At 41.3% G+C, this 17819-nt stretch overlaps 1 protein-coding gene across 2 annotated transcripts in view; it reads right to left on the reverse strand.

Annotated features, from left to right (window-relative positions):
• Positions 1-14029, reverse strand: part of LOC311258660 (glypican-5-like) — a 57407-nt gene extending 43378 nt beyond the window's left edge. Inside the window, exons 1-4 of one of the 2 annotated variants that reach the window (XM_084355149.1) lie at positions 13688-14029; positions 8300-8461; positions 2583-3130; positions 1000-1182 (exon numbers count right to left, since the gene is read on the reverse strand). In XM_084355149.1, coding sequence (XP_084211275.1) covers positions 1000-1182; positions 2583-3130; positions 8300-8461; positions 13688-13865 — 1071 coding nt within the window. In that variant the 5' untranslated portion in view covers positions 13866-14029. The remainder of the gene's footprint in view (positions 1-999; positions 1183-2582; positions 3131-8299; positions 8462-13687) is intronic. The other variant, XM_084355150.1, reaches the window with a different exon arrangement.
• Positions 14030-17819: the final 3790 nt, after the last annotated feature.

Consider the following 17819-nt stretch of genomic DNA (forward strand, 5'->3'; position numbering starts at 1 on the left):
TAGCTCCATTAAATCCAAGCCCCACAGTCAGTATAGTAAAACTCTGTGTTATGCTCTACTTGCAAAATCAAAACTGATTTTGTTCCGTGCTTTAAAGCAGAGGAGCCCAGCACAATTACCTCAAACTCCAGCACGGTGCCATGGATCACAACACAATGTATTACAGAGGCTGGTGAAATCAGTCCCCCCTACATTGCTCTCACACTGTTACAGAGGTTACTGCTGTCTTAAAATTCATGATGCACTTCGACACTGTCAAAGGGTTAGGGGGTTAGCCTTTGGTGATGTGTCCAATGAATGAGAAGCATGGTCAAATATTTAATGAAGTGGTATTTTCTTATTAGCCACAATTAGCAGTGTGATTATGCTTGTGTGTGTTTGTTTACCTCTCAGGAATCTACTCTACTAAGTCCACAATGTTCTCTCAAAGTTGGATGCTTTCTCTAGTTCTTCCTCCAACAGTGTGTGCATGCATGTATTTGTGTGTCGTCTGTTTGTCCAGAGATTAGCCACAGAAACTTTCTCATCACTCAGAACCAAGCTGCATTCTGGGTATTGGTTGTCCCGCCAACCACAGTCTTTGTCTGGCACTGGATCTGTATTCACACTCACATACACACTAGCACAAACACACACACACACACACACACAGACTGAGGGGAACCCCAGATCCTCTGAAGAATGAGGCTGTTTTTAGCCCTTCTAGGTACAAGGCCTTTGTGAGGAGATCCAACTGCCAGGCTGAAAGAGAACCCACGGCCTTCCTCACTCTGTGTCCAAAATTCAAATGACTTTATTATTGGGGCATATGAGTGAGGATGGTTTAGCAATCTGTTACTGATCCATTTTTAGTGCCAGTACTTTCGAGGGCCACATTTTAGGGACAAAACCTTTCTTCAGTATTCAAACCTTTCAAAGTCCAAAATGTAAAGTATGGACAGCATAAAGCAAACCGCTTGGATACACCTTCCCCTCCATCCCATCATCCCCTCTGCTTACTGTGGCTGTAATGCGTGGTCCGTGCAGCTGAGCGTGCAGTATGGCATCATTCACATGATTTCGGACCGCTAACAGAGCGAGTTCCATGCTGTTGTGGTTGCTGCTGGTTGCTAATGTGGCAGCTAACCGTTGGAGCAACACCACCAAACTCCCCCAAGGGGCGCCAAGCTCTGACACACCCATCTAGAAAAGAGAGAATGGACAGGAAAAGAGGAAAAATGAGAAGAGTGACAAATGTGGAAAGGAGAACGACATGCTTCAATGCTGCATTTAAAATGTTCACTTAAGCAGGTAAATTGGCTCCGATATGCTGCATAAAACACTCTTTAAAAACAATCTATCAGTGACAGAGATCATGACACTTTGCTATAATTAGTCAAACAAATGGATTGATGAACCGATGATTGAGATGACAGGCAGTTTCTGTCTCATGACAGAAGTGCCAAGAGCACATTTTTTCATAAACCAAGCTGCCTTCTGTCACAGAGAGGCTGTTCCGACTTGTCCCTGTGCCTCTCCTCGACTTCGCTGTGTGTGTTTTTCTCTCCTTTCTTTAATGAAGAGGATAAACATGATGGGAGTTGTTTTTCCATCACACTTTCTTTCCTTCCAAGAAACTCTCAAGCAGGATGAGCAGTGCCATCCTCCAGCCTTGTGCTATAAACAAGTCTCTCTACTGCGGGCGCAGTTAAAGCTGTCCAGCAAATGTCGAAGCAGCCCAGTAAGACGCACGGAAGACGCTGCCAATTCTCTTGGCTATGCTCTTGTTATTTGTCAGTCTAAGACTTAATGTGGGAGTTATTTATTGATGATAAAATGCTGTGAATGACTGATTCAGCGAAGTGAGTGATGGGAGCATGGTTATTTCTTTTGGTTACTTGTCTCTCCAACAGCAGAAGGAGGCAAATACTCTGAGGTTTCCCATGGATCTCAAACACTGTCACAATACACACATACGCGGCCGGAAAATAATTTTGGATGGACTTTTGCCAATTGCAAATAATTTTGTGGAGCAAAACATTACTAACATGATATCTGAAGTGATTTACTTTTGAACTGTCAGGAGGTTGAAGGGCACGTTTATTTAAAGGGATAGTTCAACATTTTAGGAGTTATCCTTAGTCAAAACACATAACTCCCAGTAAAACCCCCAAATTGTGTTTTTACATTTCTCTTTGTGTTCAGATTAAATATTAGAGGAATAACAGAATTAGTAAAACAGTCTTATTTTTTTTATTTTGTTAATTTTGTTTATTCAAAAGACTTAAAAAGCTAAGAAAGCTTGTGAAATGCAGCGAAATCGCCGCTTGCATATATCTCCTAGCAGAAATTAAGGGGGACCATACTATCAGACTATTGCCTCTTGAGGTACAAAGTGGTACTACAAGACAGAGCGGGATAGGGCTAGCTGGTTAGCATGCAACCTTTGTAGTAATCTCTGCAACACAATACATAGACATCTATGACTTCAAAACTTTTATTTCTTCACACTAACGTTCGTTCACTTTTGAAATGTTTCAAACTAAAGTTTGGGCCATATCTTACATATTGCACCTTTAAAACACATTTACAAATCGACTTACCAGACATCCTCTCATAATATTGACACACAGTCCGGTACAGGGCCGTATCAGTGTCAGCCCTCTGCAGTGGGAACAGTACTGCATCCTCACTAAGCCACGTCCACACTCTCTGGATAACGTTGCCTTCTCGGTCGCATTCACAACCTCTCCAGCCAGTCTCAGCAGTCGGCTCAGTGCTCGGCCCGCCCCGAGTGCACGGGACAAGCTGCTCACCAGGAGGCGAGGATGGGGTCCGAATGGGCTGACATCCTGCCGCGTCAGCCGCAGGCAGTCGTCACGATAAGCAGAGGGGGGCGTATGGGTCTGGGGCGACGTGTGGCCAATCCCAGGGTTGAGGAGGCGGCGGTAGACCAATGGGAAAAGATCATTGTAGAACCGACGCACAGCGTGGTCCAATGAGGAATTAGAGTCCCCAGAAAGGTGCCGTTTGATGCTGCTGAACAGATGAAACACAAGGGGGCGACAGTCGGACGCCAGAGCAGAGTAGGCGCTGTCGAATAGAGTTCCAGTCAGGTTGGATGTGAAGGACACAAGCGACTCGAAGGTCTCTGGGATGAAAGAGAAGAGAGACAAACATGGATTTTATTGAAGCATGTGCTCTAGTGACAAAAATGAATGATAATTAGACACGACTGTAACTGAAAGGAATATTAACAACATTATCAACTGTTGTTAGCTAATTTCTTGTCAGTCAACTGTCATCTTGCAGCAATGGGGATAGTTTGTGTACCAAGTTTGTGTATTAGTTTGCTTGGCTAGTATGATTTTCACTTTAATAACTAGTTTAATTAATTATTAGTTAATTAATTATTTAATAACTATCCCCATTCTTGTTATATTGACACTGCTACAGCTGGTGCTGCCAAAAACTTTTTAGGTAATGTGCAATTCAAATCAACTGCAGGTAGAGTTGACAAAGTGAATTTGACCTTTTGATTGCCCTAGATAACTAGAACGGCACTCAGTAGAGTGCATACCTCCGCCAAGGCCCAACAGTCCCCTTTGATTCAATTGAGCCAAATCCAATATCAAACTCCACAGCCCTGTATCACTCAAAATTTTTCGAAAACCACCCATCCATAATTTGAGCTCATCAGATCTAGAATCTGCATCAAATTGTAATTATTCATAGATACCAGCCAAAACACCCTATCTCGCAATGTTAAAGACACTGAGAAAAAAGTCCTGGATCCATCCCTTTATCTGGATCTGCACCAAAACTTAATGGGGTCTATTCTGGGCTGAGACCCATCCTCCATCCAAGTTTCATGGAAATCCGCTCTGTAGCATTTGTGTAATCCTGCTAACAAACCAACCAACAAACAGACATGAGCGCAAACATAACGCCCTTGGCGGAGGCAAAAAGTCAAGTGATCACCAAAGTCATGGGATTCATCTTCTTGGAGCCATTAATGTCCGTGTCAAATTTAATATCAGTGCATTCACAAATTGGATTACAAAATTTCTGTCTGGACCAAATTATTGGATGGACCAGCTGACTCACCAACATTACCATCTTTCGAGCCAGACTGCTTGTGTAGCCAAATAAAAACATTATGAGCAACAACAGTCTTTTTGTACGACCCATCAAGGAATGCAGTCACTGTTTCATTTATAGTTTAACAAAATCATCACACACAGAATACCTGACTCTTCAACTATTTAGCTGTTTCTGTTCACAACCTCTTGGTTGGACAAATATTGAAGTTTTTCAAGTAGTTACAAAGTAAAATAAATCAGTAATAGAACACAAAAACAAAATGCAAGATAAAAAAACTTTCAACCCCTCACGACCAGTTAAACCATCCTAAAACCAAAAGTTCACTGCTGCAAATACTGGTACTCCAGTGATGCTTTGGATGTTGTAATAAATAAATACACCTAATAAATGTTGAAGTAGTACACAAAGCTGGAAAATAAACACTGCTACCAAAAAGGAATTTACAGCCATGTTAACAGAACAGTTGTGATACATGTATACCTTTGAGCAACCCCTTGGTTCACATGTGATGTAACAAATAAACATAACTGTACTGTACTGTACACCAGACAAAGGTTGTCTTATTTGTTATAGAGCCAGACTGATATATATCATTTGGCCTTTCACAGATATATTGGTATCGGCGTATATGATGTCAGATATGTGCAGATATGAGATTCTTTTTCTTTTTTTACAGAACATAATGCAGAAAAAGATGCTTTAGTTAAAGTATCATCCTCACATTTCCAGTGAAGTTTACAGTTTGTGTGCACTGATGTCATTTTGGACAATGAAGTTTATTGTTAAACTGTAAAATATTCTGCCTCCATTGTGTTAATATCTTTGCTTTAAGTGTTTGATAGCCACATTTGAAGGATCATCACAAAAAAAGTATGTTTATGTACATTTACTGTGTATATCAGAATATCAGCCAACATGCCAACATCATAATTTCTTTACTCTCCGATTCTGGTGTCAACATCGGCCCCAAAAATCCAGTATCAGTCTTTAGACATATGAAGCAAAATTATACAGTATGTTATGCACAGTAAGTCTATATAAAAGTGTTCTAATTAGCATTGAGGGCATGACTGACATGTGTGTCATTCCCACATGTAAGATGTGTCATTTCCATATTTGTGCATATATCAGTTTCCCTTGTTACAGAGTGTCTGTCTCACTAACCTTGGACTGACTTTATCCTGCTGCATACGAGCCAAAATAGCACACAACTTAATTCATCCCTGAGCTCGTTCTCACTGCCCTGTTATCTATAGTCAGGTGATAATGAGAGGCCCAATCTCAGGATCCACTGTGTTTCCTACGTCCGACACGGTCTAATAAAGTGGACAGCAGCCTTAACAGAGGCTGTGTGTAACAGTGTGTGTGTGTGAGTGTCTATGTTTGAAACTTGCCAAGTAAAAAGGGTGATGTCAATCTGATGGCATCCTGACACACACAGAGACACACACAGACACAAACTGGATGAAAAGAGAGAAGGAAATCTATTCAACTGTGACTTTCACTCAGTCATTCAACCCGTCAGCGCGCAAGTTTGTGTGTGTGTGTGTGTGTGTGTGTGTGTTTCAACAGCTTTGTATTTCACTATCGCAGCCTGACTCTCCAAGTGTGAATGTATTTAATAACTCGCAAATCGATTAAATAAAGAGATCATTATCACTCTCCAGGAAAGTTTTCACAACAGCGACACTGTTCAGTTCTGTACATTCAGACTCATTTTCACACAAACAGATGACATCTAATGAGGTGACATTGATGGTGGTCGGGGCACGAGGCGGTGGAGCAGCAGAAGCATGACTCACTACAGTACTGAGTGATAACGTCTCACTTTTATGTGTTTGCATACCCACGTCCTGGCAATAGCAACACAAATACAGACGGCATCGAGTGACACGGCACAGTCTACTCCGGGGTCATGTGATTAGCTCTTTACCCTCTGTGATTGGATGACAGCTGCGCCACGGTGGAGAGGGCACAAGGGTCTTACAGTGCCAGGAGAAACACACGCAAGCATGCAGACGCATATGCGCGCACACACACACATACACACACACACTAAAGTAATCCACAGGGTGTAAATAGAGCCTGACTACAAGCGCTCTGGGCATGTCTCAGTTTCTCTAGTGGGTTTTAATCACTGAGCTTTGGAGAGGGGATCCGCTGAGACTCAGCTCAGCTGTTGACCACTGCTGTCGTGCAAAATTAATTTCATTCATTAAAGGATTGGTTCACCCAAAACACAAACTAGGATTATTATTCCCCCCTTCTCGTGCAATCTGGTTAGAAAAACTACAGCAACTGTACTGTATGGACAAATAACTTACTCCTTAAAGAAACCCACATTTGATATATATGATGGAGACCTGTTAAGAGTATAATTGTTACTGATCCTAGATAATCACTGGGCTGTTGTCTTTTTGTATGTTTACTATTTAATCTTACTTTTACCTTCCACAACCATGAAATTCATGTAGGTAGAAAAGAAAAAGAAAGAGTTTGAAAGAAAAGAAACTAGAATCATTTAGCTGCTGCAGTTCCTCTTAAAACTGTTGACAGAGAATCCAGCACACTGTTGCTGAAAAGCTATCTTCAACAACTAGAAAAAAGACCATAATCATCTATAAATACATGAATGGAATACATAAACATGTCGGATGTTTTTATGATTTCCTCCCTGATAAACACCCTGTGAGGTAAAAACCATAATCCAAATGCTTTTACGTGACATTATAGTCATCTTGCTGTGCCAAAAGAACGTTTTCTTTTCTGCGTGTTTTCAGCACAATACAAACCCTGCTTACCTCCACTGTAATGAGGTTGCTAGGTTATTTTCCCAGAATGAAATCTATCACATGAAACAATCTCCAGCGGTTTATATTTCCTGGGGTTAATGAGAAAATATTTTTTTGTGATTTGAGTGAAGTGACTCTTTAAATAAACCCATCCTGCTAACTTGCAAGTGAATGCATCAAACTCAACTCATCTCCTATCACTTGCTGCAGTGTTCTCCTCATTCAGCCCTGGTGTATTGGTGTTTTGCATTAATTTTACCCATGGATGGTTTAGCCTTCCACTGGGCATAAATAGCAGCTGAAACCGAGCCTGGGTGCATTCAGATGTAGCGGGAGAGGAGAGAGTGGGAGATAGAGAGGCATGAGAAGAAGAAAACAGAGAGGTACATGTTTGCCATGTCTGTCTGCTGGGTTTCATCAACTCTACCCCTCTGATAATCTCTGCACACACATTCATGCACGCAAACACACACACATAAGCTCTTTCTACCACACACACACACACACATGCTCACACAGACTGGTGAATAGCGTTGAGAGACAAGTGGACAAGCAGAGTATTCTTCCTCCTATTCAGAGCAGCCCGTTAGAGACCGGCTGTTGCCCACGGCAACAACACTTTGCTGCGGATACGTACTGAATGTAAACATTCTCCGTCCCTCGCGCTCTCATTGGTCAAGAACAAAACCTGATTATCGCAGCGACAGAGACAGACAGACAGAGAAAGAGAGCGGAGAGTTGTAACAAAGTTTTCCGCTGCTCCCTCTGAGAGTTCGCTCTCTCAAAGACTCAATCGAACATCAGTTGTTTGTTTGGCTAGCCACCGTGGCGCCTCACAAAATAAACTGGCCTCACACCACCACCCTGACACAAACTAGCTATTTCATGATGAACACACAAAGTGAGAATGACGGGGGGCTACAGGCACTTGACAGAACCGTTAAAACACCAGAATTACCACTGGTATTAATGTCACTTTGATTTACGTTCTTCAATCACCGACAGCCATTATTAGTGCTTGCTAACTGTAATACATTCATAAGGAAACGTATCAATGCAGCATAGCTAAAAAGGGACATTATTGTTTAAATAAGGACTGCAACTAGTGATTATTTTAACTATTTATCAATCTAGATTGTTAATGGTCATTTCCCAGAGCCTTGGGTGATAGGGCTACATAAATAAAACTGACTTGACTATAATTAGAGATAAGGACTTGTTAAATATACAAGAAAGCAGTTGAATGCAGTATAATCATGCACAATGTATTCCCTCCACACTTTGATGCCACAACAGATCATTTTCAGATTTGCTGAAATATCAGGAAACATTTTTTCAATATGAATTTCTCTTCAATAATGCATGAAATAGATGAATGTTATCTAGTCTACACCCCTTTGTTACTCTGTTTCTCTCCCCCTCACCGTGGTAGGCCTTGGTGTTTCCAGCGATCAGGTACTTGAGTTCAAAGCTGTAGGATCGCATCTTCTGCTGCGTCTCGCTGCGGACAGCCGCCATGTAGCTGTCCTCCATCTTAGCGGTGCAGCAGCTGGGCCCAGGGTGGACACACACTCGGAGAGACTCATCTAAAAGACAGAGGCAGAAGAAAAAGCTTCAGGCTTCGACATATTCACCCAAGATTCACTGATATTTTTAGTCAGAACAGCAGAAGGAAGGGATTATTTTATGAAGTCTGCAGCTTTACTCTGACCTCGGATAAAAAGTTTGAGGCATACTCTCCAAGTTTCTCATGATTTAAAGAAACAATGACAAACTGTATCTGATAAATGTTTAATATTGTTCTAGAATAAAGGATATTTTCTGATCGCTCGTGTTTTAATCGTCTTTTAAATACATCTTTTTAATCTGTCTATTCATTTGCTTATTTCTGCATTTTGTTTTCATTGTCTTTAAAATGAAATTTTAAAAAAAGACTTTATTTTAATGTATATTTATGTCTCTATAAAGCAGTTTGTATTGCCTTGTGTCTGAATGGTGCTAAATAATCTTCTCACACCTTGCTCTTTTCCCACGTTATCACTTACTGACTAACCAATAAGAATGCAGCTTGTTAACTAGAGAAGGCAATTTCTGAACAAATTGCAGTGTGAGTGTTGGATGTTTGAGAGCTTACACGTCAGTATTACTGGCTTTAAAGTTGAATAATACCAAAAATGTATGAAAGATGTGGAAGGGTTAGACATAGACTTTACTTGGGCGGGCCTCCCAGGTATATTAATGGCCGCCCAGGTATATGTGGCGATTCAATTTTCAGCATTTTGTATTTGAGAGAACGAGTCATCTGCGATTGATTAACTAGCTGACCAATGTCCCTGCCACTCTACACCTCCAGTCTACTGACAATCAAACTACGGAGGCAAACATTTAAAGTGATTCTGATAAAGTTGTTTTAGAGTCTTATTCTCAAATCATCAAACACCAACGCTTTGAGCTGGTGGCTCAGCTCTGATATAACCAAACCACCCACTACCACCACCGGCCAAAGGTACAGGGTCATTCTGCGGGAGACACTGCTGACGCTAAACTTAATTGCTGGCTTTGATTTATTAGAAGTAGCAGCTGAAGCATTTTGAATAGATTTGAAACTGGGGCCGCACAAAAATAAATTTACAATGAGCCTGTTGGGACCTGACATGATGACATGCACAGTGGGCGACACTTCATCACTAATACCAAACTCTGTGTGGATTTGTGTGTGTGTGTGTGTGTGTGTGTGTGTGTGTGTGTGTGTGTGTGTGTGTGTGTGTGTGTGTGTGTGTGTTTGTGTGTGTGTGTGTGTGTGTGTGTGTGTGTGTGTGTGAGTGTGTGTGAGTGTGTGTGCAGCAGTCTGAGTTTGGTCGACTGCTGTAAGCCAAGCTGTCAAGTAGCAGACTGAGATCAAGGGAGAGAGAGATGAGAGGAATGGATCCACACATACACAGACACAGCCGACCTGAGTCAAAACTTCCAGTTATTCATATTAGCACTGGATATATGGTGGTATACATTACTGAGATAGTTACTATTTATTGGAAATCCTACATTGCATTCCTCATTTGTAAGAGGGACAGCAGGTTGTTCGGGAGACGGACTGAGACTACGGTGTTTGTGAAGAGACTGGAAGTCTGGAAACAACCATTCCGGTTCTAAATCAGTCAGCGTGACTCAGAAAACCTGTGAAGCTTCTGTTCTTGTCTCAAATAATTTATTAAACTAGTTTGATAAGAATCTTAGCACAAGGTCCACATACTGGACATATTCCAGACCTTTCAGCTGCATCACATGGCCTTCATCGACAGATGGAGTTTGCTCAGTTACCATAGAGATGATTCCTTTGTTATCACATGATATATGTCTTGGATTTCACATGATAACAGTTGGTTGTACAATATATGGGGGTAGACTGTAATCCTGTAATCTCTGTTCCAGCCCGAATGCTCCAGAAATCTCTAACGAGTGAATTTCTTTATGAAGGGAAAATATTGAAAACCTCAAGCTTAACTATTCATTAGCTTATTTCAATGGGTTGTTTAGGAGCATTTTGACAACTTTTTCAGAGCAACTGCCTTATTTTCTTCAGTTTGTATAATGTAAATTACATTAACTTTCTTCCACTTGTCCTGGGTTGGGTTTTGGTGGCAGGATGCTAATAAAGGTATTCCAGACGTCCCTCTTCCCAGCAATGCTTACCAGCTCAGCCTGGGGGATCCCGAGGCATCCCAGGCCAGATGAGATATGTAATCCCACCAGTAAGTTCTGTGACTGTCCTGGGATCTCCTCCCAGTTGGCGCCCAGAAAACCTCCAAAGGGAGGCACCCAGGGGGCATCCTAATAAGATGCCTTTAACGCACAGCAGCAGCAGGTCTACCCTTAACTCCCTCCGGATGTCCAAGCTCCTCTCTCTCTATCACTAAGGCTGAGCCCTTCCACCCTACAGAGGACATTCATTTCAGCTACCTGTATCCATACTCTCATTATTTTGGTCATTATCCCAAAGGTGGTGACCATAGGTAGGGGCTGGAATGCCTTCCATCTCAGCTGGAATGCCTTCCATCTCAGCTCCCTCTTCACAATGATGGCAAACGCCTGGATTACTGCTAACCAAACCCTTTCCATCTGACACTCCATTTTCCCGTCACTTGGGAAAAAGACCCCTAGATACTTAACTCCTTCGTTTGGGTCAGGAGCTCAGAGGAATGCCACCTTAATGTGGTGGAGAGGTTTGTGTGTCCCTGCGATCCTGAGAGTTGTGTTATCAGGGGCAATAGCTCCTAACTGATTACCCCTCAACTCAACCGTCTCTATGGCGGCTGCTAGAAACCTGAGTCTCTCCAGAGTCAGAGTTGTCCAGATTTGTCCATTCTGGGCTACTGTAGAAACATGGCAGTGGAACATGGCTGACTCTGTACATGTAAAAGTCTCATTCTAAGGTAACAAAAACATAACAATTCTTAGTCTCAGGTGATTATATGCTAATGAAAAAGAAAATATTAATATTATGTTCAATTTCTGTCAATAGAGCCCTTTAAATCCTACGTATTGGACCTTTAAAATGACATTTTTCTCAGGCTTATTCATCCATGGCTACGCCACATCAAAAGACTGTGGTAAACGTCTATAATTAGCAGACATGTCAGCCTGAAAATGCAAAGGTCACCACAATATATTGTTAAATGAAGCTCTAAGTTCAGTCAGGAAGACTACTCTTTTGCATGCTTGGGCCTTTATTTGATCTCTCATACCATCCTGTCATTCATTCCTCTCATGCATGCTCACTTATAATTTCCTGCCTTCATTATCTGAAGCTGTCAACTGACACCAGCTGTTCACATCAACAGGGCACGTCTATCCAACAGCACAGAGACACACCTACATTTTTTACTTCATTCACTCGTCTCGTCTGATTAAACGAGCTGTTAACAATCACAAGCTCATTGCACACTATTTGTTCCTGCAGCAACGGGAGGATTGTGGGAAAACTGCAGTGTCTAATGTCTAATTTGGCTTACGGCTATGACTACATACAGTCTAAACAACAGGCAAACAATTAGTCCCCAAAGGAGACTGAAAAGTATCTGCTTCATCTGTAAGAGCATTATCTACTGATATAGATTAGATAGGCATAGATTTCCCTGTGTCTGCTGATTATAGCTCGACAATTAACATCTGAGTCTTGTGCATTTTCATGAACTGCATACATATGACTAGGAGACAGTTTATGATATGTCAGGATTACAAGAAGATAAAGCTTATTAACTTGAGATCTATCATCCACCACTTGTCTCCACCACCCCGGGAAATGTAAAAATCCTGCAAACAAAATGACTCAAAGGGATCAACCTTTTTGTGGTTTATTTTTAGGTGCAGTTACATTAAAAAATTCAAAATGACAATGTCCGATGCAGCAATTTATTCCTGGCCGCCCACTGTAATATTGTGCGCGCGGAGCTGCATGAGCCAGACAAAATATCACATTAACATTTAGAAAACAGCATCTTTAACACCACCACTTATAGACTAACTATGCTTTCAAGAGCTCTTTATAAGTGTTCCAGACTATTTATGATTTAGTTTTCAACAAAAATAGCTTCTCTCTCTGGGTAGTCTTGGCCACACAGTGATGATTCATTACATTTGGAATTTGGTCCTGCACTTCTAAAGCTACGGGTTTAAATCCTGCGAGGGGCTACGAGATAAAGCAGTGTTTTAAGTACTAACAATCTCATGGCAGGAGAGATGTTAAGTTAGATTTGTACATATTTACAACACAGGAAGGTTGTCATGTTCTGCCCGACTGTATGAAGTGAATCTCAAAGTGTGTGAGCAAGTTTACACAGATTTTTTTATTTATTTATTTTTTTTATCTTAATGTTACTTTATTGTACAGTGGTGAGTAGTAAGGAATATTTGGAAGAAATACTTCTTAACAGGCTCTTAAAAGGTACTTTATATAATGATAATAATGATAATTCTAATGAGCTAAATGATAAAGCATCAAAAGTAAAAGCAGTCATTTTATAGAAGAAACGCCTTATCAGTGTTTTATATTATGATACATTTATATGATGTATACTAACCACTGCATGCATCAACCATTATTATCACTGATGTATTATTAGTATGCAAGCAACATTTGGATGTTTTGGGGCTGGTCTATCTGATCTGGAGCTAATTTTGACTCCCTTTTACACGGCTTGGTAGTTTAATTTTCTCACTATGCATTTTAATCATGTGTTTTTATTCATACTACTCAAAATTAAGGATAAGTGAAGGACATTGGGATATTTCAGTGTTTTACTTGATTATTTATTCTCTGACATATCTGAGTTTTTATTTGGTGTTTTGTGAATATCTTTGGTCTCCAAAAATAATGCACCACATTTCATTTGACTTTTGACATGTCCATGCACATGCATACACTACATGTACCCATATCCCAATATCCCCAACTAATCCTGTGTAGTGTAAATATTAAGTAGAATAAGAAGTGCATTATTTGCCTGAAAATGTAGTGGGTTAAAAGTACAAAGTTTAAAATAGAAAATTGAAAGTCGTAGAAAATGATATTCTACTTCACTAAATATACTTAGTGTACGGTTATATTCCAGCTCTGTGTGTTTCATGCTCCTTTCCAAGTCTCCTTCAGGCTCTAGCTGAGTTCAGTGAGGAAGACTATTCTGTTGCACGCTCGGGCCTTTATTTAATCTCTCATACCATCCTGTCATTCACTCCTCTCAGGCATGCTCACTTATAATTTTCCTGCCTCCTATGTCGAGTCTCTGCAGTGACATTTCCAGAGGGGGCTGACTGACCTGTTCCTGGCCTGTCTGGCACCAGCTCCACGGGGCCTATTTGGCGCATCATGTAGGCTGTCTTCACCTCATGACAGCTGTCCACATCGGCTGATCTACAGCCGCTCTCCGGTAGAAAAACAAAGTAAAACAAAATCAGCCAAAACAAGTCCACGTTTCGTAAGGCTGCGCGGAACATCGCAACATCTCAGTCGGGAGATAGAGAGTCTGGGTGGTGAGTATGAAATCCTCCTAAAGGTCCCGCGGCGGCCGCAGTGTGGCTGGAAACTTCATGTGCGGCCAGTGAGTGCGCGTGGAGCCCGCCGTCACACTGAGCGCCTCCTCTCTGCCTCACTCTCTCACTCACTGCACCTCAATTACTTAATTGACATGTGCACTCTAAATATTATTATCTCTTATTACACCACTTGTGTCTGCAATAGGCTACATCAACTGTTGTAATGTTAATAAACTCCGAACAGTTAAGAAACTAACAACACAGTAAGAGCATGTCATAACAATTATGAGGAATAAATGCAATTTAATCAGAATTCACTATGTTATGTGTTCACGAGCCGTCTGTTGATGTTTTTTTTTTTATATTAGCTCTCTCAAATACATATTTCACAACAGCTGCTTCTTCAGATAAGCTCCATTAACTTGACTGACTGCTGAGTGAAGTGGAATCAGTTTGTAAGTGGACCGTGGGCGCCCCCTGCAGGTCCCTTTGGGTCATTGCAGCGTCAATTTGACAGCTACTCTATGATTAAAAATTGATTGATTGATTGATTGATTGATTGATTGATTAATTGATTCTTAATATTTATTACATATTTTCCACGTTATTACAAGAATACTAAAACTGACACAAACACAGCATGTATCAATATATATGAGAGAAAGTGGAGGTAAACCAGTTTAACAACTGTGATTTCACTCTGAACCTGCGCAGGAAACATAACACCACATAAACTGAGGTAGACAGAACGGAATAAGTGCCAAAGTCATCCATGGAGGTGTTAATGTCCAAAATAAATACCAAAAGACAGAAGGGGAGCTGAGGTTTGTCAGCATGCTCTGTGTCTGTATGGGTTGAATGAGGATAAGGCTCCTCGCTCTCGCTAAACACAGCTCGTTCTGTTAGAAATGAAACCCATGACTCGTTTATTGTTCCTTGTCCGTCCATCTCCACTTCGTCCGCAGATGACCAAGGACATCAGACGCTCCTCTGTGTAAGTAATCGTGTTTGTTGTCAGATGAGTCAGTCAGCTGTATGAGGGACATTCTACCAGAAACATCATTTCCACTTGTATAGATCTTGAGTGTGAGAAGACTTTATTGATAAAACTAAACAGTCAGTGTTGATATTTACCTCCACCTTCATCTACACAGTTAAACACATTCATTCATCATTTAGTAAAGTTCAATCCTCAACAAACTTGTTTTGACTTTGTATGTTTCAGCTTTTTTGTTCAGGACATTTCAACAACATGAGCTTGTTTGTGTTTATTTGCAGCTGTTTCCTCATGACTTATACACTGTTGTGTATATGTATTTCTAATGTATCAGTGTTACAACATTGACAACATGTCACCATGTTCCAGATACACAATTGTCATCTGTCTGTAGGAGCAGCACTAGTTCTGCAGTGTTTTCATGTGGCAGCTAGATGGCGATATCGTATCCAGCCTCTGCGCCCATAAAAATAGTTTCATTAAGTTTTGTTAATCAAACTGTTTCCTCAGATCCTCCACTAGAGTCTGAGCAGAAATGTTGTTCATCAGACAGACAGTGAATAAATAAAAGGTAACAAACAAACAACACAACTACCACTGCTGCTGTCAATCCACAGTAGAGGCTGATCCACAGTTCAGTCCTCACATGTACCACAACAAACATCTACAGTCTGTCTTAAGTCTTTACTCCTTTAGTCTTTATTATCCTGCTCATTACACACAAAGACTTACTGAATGGACACAGTCCTGATGCTAATGTTAAGCTAAAAATACATCAGCAGCTGTTTGGACAGAAAGTCGTTTAGCTTCACAATAAAACACTATAGTGCCCAAAAGTATGTGGACAAGCAGCAACAACACCATCTGGTGGTGAACATTTGCCACATCATGTCAAGTGCCTCAAAATTTTTGAATGTATCATCATATGTGTGATTCACGACACAATTCAAATCAATCAATCAATACATTATTTGTCTCTCTTCATCCCTACCATACAAAGTTCTTCTGAAATAAGGTCCAATGGGGTCCACCAGAAGGTGCGTGACTTCAGCTCTCTATGAGTTAGACTTTCTTATCAAGAACGGTGTATTATAACAACCTTGTTCAGGAGGAGAGGTCTGACGGCCGCTAAGTAACCGATTACAGTTCAAAACCCATCCAAGACCTCTGATGAAACAGGGTAGCTCCACCTTTACCTGCTATAACATAAGTGTAAGCATCTTTGGTGGAGCTAGGCTAACGTTGGCTGTTTGCTTCTTGGTGCCAAGCTAGACTAAAGAAGTTTTTCAGTCCAAAGTCAGAAAGGAAAACAAGTGTATTCACTACATACTGATGAATACATATTTTGGGAAAACATAACATGTGTTTGTGTCCTTGTCTTTCCTTTCCTCAGCGGTTTCCTCCAGTGACCCGTTTGTTGAAATAAACCTTGATGACCCGGCGTGGTGCGAACAGTTCCTCACCTCTCCTGAAGCTCCTTCACTCCTTTCTCCTTCTCTTCTTCCTCTTCTTAGCACCTTTGACTGATGATCCCCAGCTCGACATGGAGGCAGCAACCGTGTCCATAAAAATTCAGGATTTTTGTCTTTTACATATTCAGTCTGCCGCCAACTAACTGGGATTGAGTGTATAGTGTATAAATCTGAACTGGCAAGCTGTAAACATGGGGAGCTAACGTTTGCGGAAGCATTTTGTTGTAGTTTAGACACATTTAGCGAACTGAACAGCCTGATCAGGTAGTTGTTGTTTTTTTAAATGGAGGTTATTTTGTCACAGTAACCCGTTTTTGCTCAGCTACATTTAAACGTTCAAAACTTAACTGGACACAGTTTAGAGAGTAAGCAGCCCTTTGTGTAACCAAAATAACCTTTTTAAAATATGTTGTTAGCAAGCTAATAAAAATGTTGTGTTTCTGTGGCATGAACCTGACAAAATAGTGGTTAAACCGCACAAATAGAGAGATACAGTTAAAGGAATAGTTCACTCTAAAACAAAATTCAGTCATTATCGACTCACCCACATGCTGCTGATAAGTCCGGTGTAGTTTCTTATTCCTCAAAGTGCAGCTGGAGACCCGCGGTGCTTCCCTCCGGCAGGAGCAAACCATGTAACGAGCTTTAATGGCGACCCAGGGGAAAAGGTCCATAAAACTACACAAAAACTCTGTAATATTCCTCCATACTGCTCGTCCGCTGCAATCCAAGTGTCCTGAAGTGACGACATCCAGAGTTTACTGGAAACAACGTCATTTAGTACATTTTTACAGCCTGAACAGTCACTATGCTATGTTTACACGGAGGCACGCTCCGCGTTCATGCGAGTCTCCCTCGCAGCCGATTGCACTACGGAAACTGAGCCGAACAAGATGAACGAGACTCGCGATAGATACACACCGGTATTTACTTCCTGTTTTGAGCGACCGCGTGACACACAAACACAAGAGGGATCTGCCTGCACTAGTGATTTGAAACTTTGACACTCACAGCTGGATGTAAATACCGGTGGGTATCTATCGCGAGTCTCGTTCACCTTGTCCGGCGCGGCTTCCGTAGTGCAATCGGCTGCGAGGGAGACTCGCGTGAACGCGGAGCATGCCTCCGTGTAAACATAGCATAGTGACTGTTTAGGCTGTAAAAATGTACTAAATGACGTTGTTTCGAGTAAACTCTGGATGTCGCCACTTCAGGACACTTGGATTGCAGCGGACGAGCAGTATGGAGGAATATTACAAAGTTTTTGTGTAGTTTTATGGACCTTTTCCTCTCGGGCACAATTGACGCTCGTTATATGGATTATTCCTGAGGGAAGCACCGCGGGTCTCCAGCTGCACTTTGAGGAATAAGAAACTACACCGGACTTCTCATCAGCATGTGGGTGAGTCGATAATGACTGAATTTTGTTTTAGAGTGAACTATTCC

This window comes from Pagrus pagrus, assembly GCF_965226575.1.
Source record: "Pagrus pagrus genome assembly, chromosome: 6".
NCBI lineage: Eukaryota > Metazoa > Chordata > Actinopteri > Spariformes > Sparidae > Pagrus > Pagrus pagrus.